This window comes from Pinus tabuliformis, chromosome 1_1 (genome assembly GCF_031772625.1).
Source record: "Pinus tabuliformis cultivar Carrire ecotype Pingquan chromosome 1_1, CPIR1, whole genome shotgun sequence".
Classification (NCBI taxonomy): domain Eukaryota; kingdom Viridiplantae; phylum Streptophyta; class Pinopsida; order Pinales; family Pinaceae; genus Pinus; species Pinus tabuliformis.
In genome coordinates, this window is record NC_142297.1 from 973,011,551 (window position 1) to 973,020,786 (window position 9,236).

At 37.9% G+C, this 9,236-nt stretch overlaps 1 protein-coding gene and 1 long non-coding RNA gene across 2 annotated transcripts; both read left to right on the top strand.

Moving 5' to 3' along the window:
• Positions 1-344: 344 nt before the first annotated feature.
• LOC149217753 (small ribosomal subunit protein uS17z-like) lies at positions 345-5,142 on the top strand. Its single transcript, XM_089391408.1, has 5 exons — positions 345-371; positions 2,429-2,469; positions 2,560-2,660; positions 4,792-4,936; positions 5,026-5,142. The coding sequence occupies exons 1-5, from the start codon at positions 360-362 to the stop codon at positions 5,117-5,119; spliced, it is 393 nt and encodes a 130-aa protein (XP_089247534.1). The 5' UTR covers positions 345-359; the 3' UTR covers positions 5,120-5,142.
• A 2,228-nt stretch (positions 5,143-7,370) lies between these two features.
• Positions 7,371-8,861, top strand: LOC149217754 (uncharacterized). Its single transcript, XR_016250689.1, has 4 exons — positions 7,371-7,493; positions 7,755-7,824; positions 8,449-8,489; positions 8,580-8,861. It is a non-coding gene; the product is annotated as an uncharacterized LOC149217754 (long non-coding RNA).
• The last annotated feature ends 375 nt before the right edge of the window (positions 8,862-9,236 follow it).

The window sequence follows — 9,236 nt, forward strand, 5'->3', positions numbered from 1 at the left end:
TGTTGACCGTGGATTTGTGGTGTTAGACGATTGAATGAATTGTGATCGTTGATCCAACACTGATCCAGAACTGAACAGTTAATGAGAAAGTGGGACGGACGCACTGCCAGCGAGCCATTCGTTTTGCAGCTGACATGTGCTTGGCTTGCACTGCCAACAAGGGCTCTGCCTGGACTCTAGCTCTGAACCACTGCCTCATGCGCAAAAAAAAAGACCATCACGATGATGAAGCAGAAGAAATCCTCCCAGAAAAATGAAATCGGCATCTTTCCATCGAAAATGTTAGTAACTTCTCAGGTAGGAGCGGGAGCGGCCGAGGCCTTGAAATGCGAAGTTAGAAGTCTTGAATTCCTGCAGCCATGGCAGAACAGGTATTCCAGCTCTATTCCTTGAAGGCTTTTTATGGTTTGTTTTATGTATTTTGGATTTTTTAGGGTTTCCGCAGAAGAACAAGCGAGTTTCTGGAGTGAAGAAGATTTTGGTTTATTGAGCTCTTTCAGATTCATGTCGTTTTATGGTAGCTGTTGTTTTTCTTACATTTGTTTGGCCCACAATATCCAGTTTTTATTAAGAAAACCCTTCTTTTTCATCCTGTCTCTCTTCCTATGAAAAACGTGGGATTGGGGCTTAAGCTATTTGCAGCGATTTTGTTTTGTATGACTCTAGCGCTGATCAAGGTGACATACATTGCAATTACCAGCTATTTCGCATTGAACTGCTATCTGCCCTATTTAGAAAGTGAGAAGGTTTCGTTGTTTGTGGACAACATTCTGCATAGTCCCTTGTTCTGGCTATATGCAATAAGGCAAGGATCCAGGGCTTTAGTCGTTGGGGCGTTCACTCCCTGCTGAGATTTTCTGAGACAGATTTGATCTTTCTGTGACAAGAATTCGGCCTTCCTAAGTCACAAATTTCATCATCCCTAAGGTTGTGTTAAGGACAAGACATCGGCTATTTGAGGATGAGACAGAAGCTGGTTAAGAACGACGCTAAGGCTGTTTCTGAGGATAATTTTGAAGCTGAATTTGTAAGACATAGCCTGTTGAAAATGAGCTCCAAGTTGCTGATCATGCTCAATTTTTGCTAACGTTTAAGGCCTAATTAAGGCTGCAGTAGCAAGCCATTAAATCACTGTCAAAGCGACCTGATTAGGGCGAGTCTCAGTGAAGCAAGATCGGTCCTGTCACAGAAGCAAGATCTAGGGCTGCTTTGGCTGCATAAAGAATGTCTTGTTAAGGCACAGAAGAAGGTCTAATCAGGAAGCCTCTTGAAGCATTTGTAAGGGTTAATTTGGGCCTGTTTGAAGGAACAAGATAAATTGCATGGTACAATAGTTCAGGGTCGGATTAGAGGTTTGACAAGAATTCGGCCTTCCCAAGGCACAAATTCCATCATCCCTAAGGCTGTGTTAAGGAAAAGACAGAGGTTATTTGAGGACGAGACAGAAGTTGGTTAAGAACGATGCTAAGGTACGATGGCTTGTTGATATGAGTATGTGTAGATGAATAAGAGTTCTTACATAGGCTACTATTAGATCAGACTGCAAAGGTTTACTTGGTGTTGCATATAGCATTGTGGTGGATATGCTACTGTATGTGCTGAGTGTTGTGGCTAGAGATTATCTCCTGAGGTTATGTTTCAGAGAAATCTGAAGGTTCAATGTTCCTAAGATTTGTATGCAGTAGAGGGCATTTAATGGTACCATGCATAGCTGTGTGTATGTATTGCAGAGTTTTAATTGAGTACCTAAAGTGCCGAGTACACTACTGGATTGTTGAGCTAGGGCTTGGGCTTCATAAGGTGATTTCGTCTCTCGCTGGCAGCCCTTGTTACTCAACAATAGTAGATTCAACAACCATACGAATTTTAGAGTAAAGTATTGTAGAATATAATGAGTATGTTCCAACAACTTCTCACCACTCAATAGTAAGAACTCTAAGATACCCTGCAACACCAACTACAACCTTAATCCAATATATCCATAAGTATCCCCATCGCCCAACAACCTTTAATATTGGACATAAATAGTTTCATCTATAAATTTGATGAAGCCTTTAATGGGGACATAAATAGGTTCATCTGAAAATTTTATGAAAAATCTCATGGGAACTGTATGCATGTGATGCAAGTGAGCTAATGTATCTAACCCCTGCAACACCAAGTTATATGTAATATTGGGATAGGCTCTCCGATCATCAATTCTATTATTCTATCGATATGCTCAAATATTGGTAGATGGGTTTATTTATAAAAAAGTAGTTAATCAGAACAAGCCCTTTTAATAGAAGCCAAACGCCTTTTTGCAATATTCTATGCCATTCTGAAGCTTGTATTTGTGGGTGAACAGTGAAAACGTTGTTGTTAGTATTGTCATTGTTATCAACTAATGGGACATCTCTGATACAAATTCCTTGTATTGTTTTCATAGACTGAGAGAGCTTTTCTAAAGCAACCAAAAGTCTTTCTCAGGTAATCATATTGTAGTATTATTTGATTTTATTTCATGTTTAGAATCTTTTGATTTGCTTCTCTTTTGATCCTTAATTTATATTGTTGCAGTTCTGAGAAGTCTGGGAAGGGGAAACGTCCTGGAAAAGGTGGCAACAGGTTTGGGAAGAATGTGGGTCTTGGCTTCAAGACCCCCAAAGAAGCTATTCAAGGTATGGTGATTAAATTCTGGGCAGATTTGATTATTGCGATATATTTTGTTTGTATATATTATTGTGCATTTAATTGTTGTTTCTATTAAATTATCCATTTGAATGCCAAAATGCTTCCTTGTAGCAAGGTTGCACGAGTAAGAAGACACACCAGGTATAGAAATGGTGTAGTTGTTATGAATTCCCAAAATATTGTTTGTTAGTATGGGGGTATGGTTGAATGAACTCATAATGGTTGAGATCATATCTGCTCTACTAACAACATATATTGGGAACTCGATGGGACAAGAATGCTTGATTGTGGCAACGAACATCTTGTGACTATCTTAGTGCTACCCATTACTTGGAGACATTTTAGTTTCCTATGTGGGCATCGACCATCTTGGTGTTTCTCTCGAGAAGACTGAAGCTGCATGCCACCTGCATGCAAGGAAATTACCATGATTCCACCCATAACACTGAAAATTATCACCGTCTGGAAAGCAGGGATCCTGGTGCCATTTGAAATGTCTTTGTGCTTGCCAATTTAAATGTAACTTACTTGATCCATGTGTATTGGACTCTAGAGATAATTCTAACATTGCCTTTTAGTTGTTTCCCATAAATACATTTGAGGTTGAAATACATTTTAAGTCTTCATATTTAAGACTGAAAATTGACTCCATCATGATAAAAACACAATTAAACCTGTAAACAAAATCCCCTTATAATTTAGTATAGACTGGAACAGACTTCTTATGCCCAATATGTGCATCAATCACTTACCAGGCTTACACTATGTTGTAGATCTTCAACTATCAATCCATATGAATTAATTGAATGCAGAATCACATTTTTTTCTTATTGTTTACCAGAATATATAGTGTCTGTGAAGTCAGGGAAGTAGCTGTTGTGATTCAAAAATAGCTATATGATGAATCATCCAAATTGATACAATAAAAATCATTTTTGTAGGATGTTTTGAATTCTTTGAACACACGTTCTGTAGATCTCTGTAGCTGAAGAGCCCCTATTTAGTAAGAACGTTAGTGGTAAAAGTAGCATGCCAGGTATGGAAGTGCTTTTTGAGTACCAAATTCTAATAGCATAAGTAATGATGCAACAGTCTTGTCTAAAGCTTTTACAATATATCTTGTGTTCTAAGACACCTTTTGAGCATTTTCAAAGAAGATAGGAACTCTCTTCATCATAGGTTTGCCAACAAAACCAACTTGCAACAATTTTATCTCTTGCGTTTACAATATATCTTGTGTTCTAAGACACCTTTTGAGCATTTTCAAAGAAAGTAGGAACTTCCTCCATCATAGGTTTGCCAACAGAACCAACTTCTACTATCTGGTCAATCAGTGCCAAGGCAATTAATTAAATTCACTACCAGCAGGGAACTTACCAAGAAAACATCAACTGCAAAGATAACCCCATGCTTGCCCTGTATCAGCTGTGGCCAACAAACAATCATTCCAGATGCAGGAAAATCATCTACGGGGTTACTGTCATAAAAATAATACGGGCTCGGTTTTTACTTTTAATTATTTCTTTACAGAGAAAGATGGTATTCTTTACAGACTCGATTTTCGCTTTTAATTATTTCTTTACAGAGAAAGATGGTATTCTTTACAGACTCCGTTTTGCATATCCGATCTTACCTGAAAGATTCAAAGCTTTGGAACTAATTTCAAGAAGCTATGATACTCGGTGTTGAGAGGCATTTGAATGATCATTGCCCTACTGTTTTTATTTTTAATATTATCTATATGCACTAATTAATTTTTTTCTTTTTCCTTCATCGTTAACATATGATAATAAAAGCAAAATTAAGAATCTTAAGAATAATCAAGATGTCATTCTTATGATTAGTTTTCATTTTTTCTTGATTCTGATACATGAGCTAGAAGTTGTGCAATCATCTTGGTTTTATTTATTTATTTATTATTTTATTTTTATCTATAATTTTTATTTTGGTCTTTCGGTTTCCACTGATTCGTGCAAATATTTTCTGATTGGTGCATATTATTTTATATTGCTGCAGTCTTTCTCAACTAGATTGTCAATACACGTATTTGTCCGTTATATGTTTTTGGGTCTTTCTCCACTGGATTGTGTGAACTAGGTTTTCTTGGTTTTTATGTAGGGACCTACATCGACAAGAAGTGCCCATTCACTGGTACTGTTTCAATAAGAGGTCGTATATTAGCTGGAACATGTTACAGTGCTAAAATGACACGGACAATTATTGTCCGTAGGGACTATCTCCATTTTGTCAAGAAATATCAGAGGTAACTAGAGAACATTATAGTGAATTGCAATTATATTTGTATACAGTTCCATTTAAGTAGTAATTTTTGAATGTCTGCATACTTAACAGATATGAAAAGAGACATTCGAACATACCAGCCCATATTTCACCCTGTTTCCGTGTCAAAGAAGGGGATCATGTTATCATTGGGCAATGCAGGTAAATCTATTTATGGGAATATCCACTTAAACCTGTGACTCTTTTTTGTGTTTTTATTGGTTGTTAACATTTTATATGATTTTCTTGTATCATGCCCTTGTCCAAGACTGTAAGGTTTAATGTTCTGAAGGTGATTCCTGGACTCGAGCTCTGAACCTCTGCCTCATGCGCAAAAAAAAGACCATCACGATGATGAAGCAGAAGAAATCCTCCCTCATAATGCTGGCGAGAAAAATGAAATCGGCATCTTTCCATCGAAAATGTTGTAACTTCTCAGGTAGAAGCGGGAGCGGCCGAGGCCTTGAAATGCGAAGTTAGAAGTCTTGAATTCCTGCAGCCATGGCAGAATAGGTATTCCAGCTCTATTCCTTCAAGGCTTTTTATGGTTTGTTTTATGTATTTTGGATTTTTTAGGGTTTCCACGGAAGAACAAGCAAGTTTCTGGAGTAGAGAAGATTTTGGTTTATTGAGCTCTTTCAGATTCATGTCATTTTATGGTAGCTATTGTTTTTATTACATTTGTTTGGCCCACAATATCCAGTTTTTATTAAGGAAACCCTTCTTTTTCATCCTGTCTCTCTTCCTATGAAAAACGTGGGATTAGAGTTTAAGCTATTTGCAACGGTCTTGTTTTGTATGACTCTAGCGCTGATCAAGGTGACATACATTGCAATTACCAGTTATTTCGCATTGAACTCTTGTCTGCCCTATTTAGAAAGTGAGAAGGTTGCGTTTTTTGTGGACAACATTCTGCATAGTCCCTCGTTCTGGCTATATGCAATAAGGCAAGGATCCAGGGCTTTAGTCGTTGGGGCATTCACTCCCTGCTGAGATTCGCTTGAAATGGGTTAATGTAGGGATTTGTTTCGTTGGCAAAGTTTTGTATGGTGTTTGTTTTTGTGTGGAATGGTTCAATGCATTGATTAATGGCCCAGATTTGATAAGTGTTTACTGGTTAGACCCTCAGTAATCTGTGGTGTAGAATGGCCAAAAGCTATTTTTGGTCCCTTGTTAGTTTGGCTTGTAAGATTCACGTTAGACTGTTTGGTGCTTATTTGGAAAATTTTGGAAATAACATAAATTCGTAGACAAAGTTCCATGACGCCAACTTTATTAGGATCTTGTTAATAATAAAAACAAGATATTCCAATGTGTTGGTGCCTTGCGCTGGTCTTTTTTTCTCCAGTTGTCTTACGAACGGCCAGCTCGGGATTTGCCCAAGACTTTTAATTTTTTTAAACAATGGGGATTTGAGTTTAGACTTTAGTACTTTAATCAAATAGGGTTCTTGATTTTTTCATGGTTCTTTTGCGTTTTTGGAGTTGCAAGCTCATGTTAAAGCTATTGATCTCAATGCAGGGTATGGGTATATACTGTGCAACAACAAGTTCTGAGGCCAATCTTGGCCTGGTCTGAGGCCTACTGAGGCACTGTTTTGGCCCCCTTCCTGAGGCCATTTTCTGAGGTCCGAAGTGAAATCCAAACCCTATCCTGAGGCACAGTCTGAGGACTATCTCGCAGCATTTTCTGAGACAGATTTGATCTTTCTGTGACAAGAATTCGGCCTTCCTAAGGCACAAATTCCAACATCCCTAAGGTTGTGTTAAGGACAAGACAGAGGCTATTTTAGGACGAGACAGAAGCTGGTTAAGAATGACGCTAAGGTTGTTTCTGAGGAGAATTTTGAAGCTGAATTTGTAAGACATAGCCTGTTGAAAACGAGCTCCAAGTTGTTGATCATGATCAATTTTTGCTAACGTTTAAGACCTAATTAGGGCTGCAGTAGCAAGCCATTAAATCACTATCAAAGCGACCTGATTAGGGTGAGTCTCAGTGAAGCAAGATTGGTCCTGTCACAGAAGCAAGATCTAGGGCTGCTTTGGCTGCATAAAGAATGTCTTGTTAAGGCACAGAAGAAGGTCTAATCAGGAAGCCTCTTGAAGCATTTGTAAGGGTTAATTTGGGCCTGTTTGAAGGAACAAGATAAATTGCATGGTACAACAGTTCAGGGTCAGATTAGAGGTTTGATAAATATCAACAATAAGACTATTTTAAGTGTCAATATTGAGGAAGGGCAAAAGTCAGTAGCATTTTTTGTATAGGAAAGTAATCAAATTCTGATCAGTGTCAAGGCTAAGTCTTGCTGATTGTTGTATACTCATGAATTGATAAAATATGTCCAAAACTGCAAGAAGGAATGAAGTACAAAATTGCTGAGATGACAGTACTGCTAAAAGTATATGAGACTCATTGACGTGCATGGTGTATCTCCTAGTTGTTGATGTCATGCGATATGGTCATGAAAAGATAGTGGAGCCAGTACATGGTGATTGTCTGAGATGCACCCAGAACGTGTGTGGTCTTGATTGACTGCTAAGGTACGATGGCTTGTTGATATGAGTATGTGTAGATGAATAAGAGTTCTTACATAGGCTACTATTAGATCAGACTGCAAAGGTTTACTTGGTGTTGCATATAGCACTGTGGTGGATATGCTACTGTATGTGCTGAGTGTTGTGGTTAGACATTATCTCCTGAGGTTAAGTTACGGAGAAATCTGAAGGTTCAATGTTCCTAAGATTTGTATGCAGTAGAGGGCATTTAATGGTACCATGCATAGCTATGTGTATGTATTGTAGAGTTTTAATTGAGTACCTAAAGTGCCGAGTACGCTACTGGATTGTTGAGCTAGGGCTTGGGCTTCATAAGGTGATTTCGTCTCTCGCTGGCAGCCCTTGTTACTCAACAATAGTAGATTCAAAAACCATACAAATTTTAGAGTAAAGTGTTGTATAATATAATGAGTATGTTCCAACAACTTCTCACCACTCAATAGTAAGAACTCTAAGATACCCTGCAACACCAACGACAACCTTAATCCAATATATCCATAAGTATCCCCATCGCCCAACAACCTTTAATATTGGACATAAATAGTTTCATCTATAAATTTGATGAAGCCTTTAATGGGGACATACATAGGTTCATCTGAAAATTTTATGAAAAATCTCATGGGAACTGCATGTGATGCAAGTGAGCTAATGTATCTAACCCCTGCAACACCAAGTTATATGTAATATTGGAATAGGCTCTCCGATCATCCATTCTATTATTCTATCGCTATGCTCAAATATTGGTAGATGGGTTTATTTATAAAAAAGCAGTTAACCCTAACAAGCCCTTTTAATAGAAGCCAAACGTCTTTTAGCAATATTCTATGCCACTCTGAAGCTTGTATTTGTGGGTGAACAGTGAAAACGTTGTTGTTAGTATTGTCATTGTTATCAACTAATGGGACATCTCTGATACAAATTCCTTGTATTGTTTTCATAGACTGAGAGAGCTTTTCTAAAGCAACCAAAAGTCTTTCTCAGGTAATCATATTGCAGTATTATTTGATTTTATTTCATGTTTAGAATCTTTTGATTTGCTTCTCTTTTGATCCTTAATTTATATTGTTACAGTTCTGAGAAGTCTGGGAAGGGGAAACGTCCTGGAAAAGGTGGCAACAGGTTTGGGAAGAATGTGGGTCTTGGCTTCAAGACCCCCAAAGAAGCTATTCAAGGCATGGTGATTAAATTCTGGGCAGATTTGATTATTGCGATATATTTTGTTTGTATATATTATTGTGCATTTAATTGTTGTTTCTATTAAATTATCCATTTGAATGCCAAAATGCTTCCTTGTAGCAAGGTTGCACGAGTAAGAAGACACACCAGGTATAGAAATGGTGTAGTTGTTATGAATTCCCAAAATATTGTTTGTTAGCATGGGGGTATGGTTGAATGAACTCATAATGGTTGAGATCATATCTGCTCTACTAACAACATATGTTGGGAACTCGATGGGACAAGAATGCTTGATTGTGGCAACGAACATCTTGTGACTATCTTAGTGCTACCCATTACTTGGAGACATTTTAGTTTCCTATGTGGGCATTGACCATCTTGGTGTTTCTCCCGAGAACACTGAAGCTGCATGACACCTGCATGCAAGGAAATTACCATGATTCCACCCATAAGACTGAAAATTATCACCGTCTGGAAAGCAGGGATCCTAGTGCCATTTGAAATGTCTTTGTGCTTGCCAATTTAAATGTAACTTACTTGATCCATGTGTAT

Coding starts and splice junctions, on each gene's coding strand:
- LOC149217753 (XM_089391408.1), top strand. Junction 2,661..4,791: donor CCCCAAAGAAGCTATTCAAG/GTATGGTGATTA, acceptor GTTTTTATGTAG/GGACCTACATCGACAAGAAG. Junction 4,937..5,025: donor TTTGTCAAGAAATATCAGAG/GTAACTAGAGAA, acceptor CATACTTAACAG/ATATGAAAAGAGACATTCGA.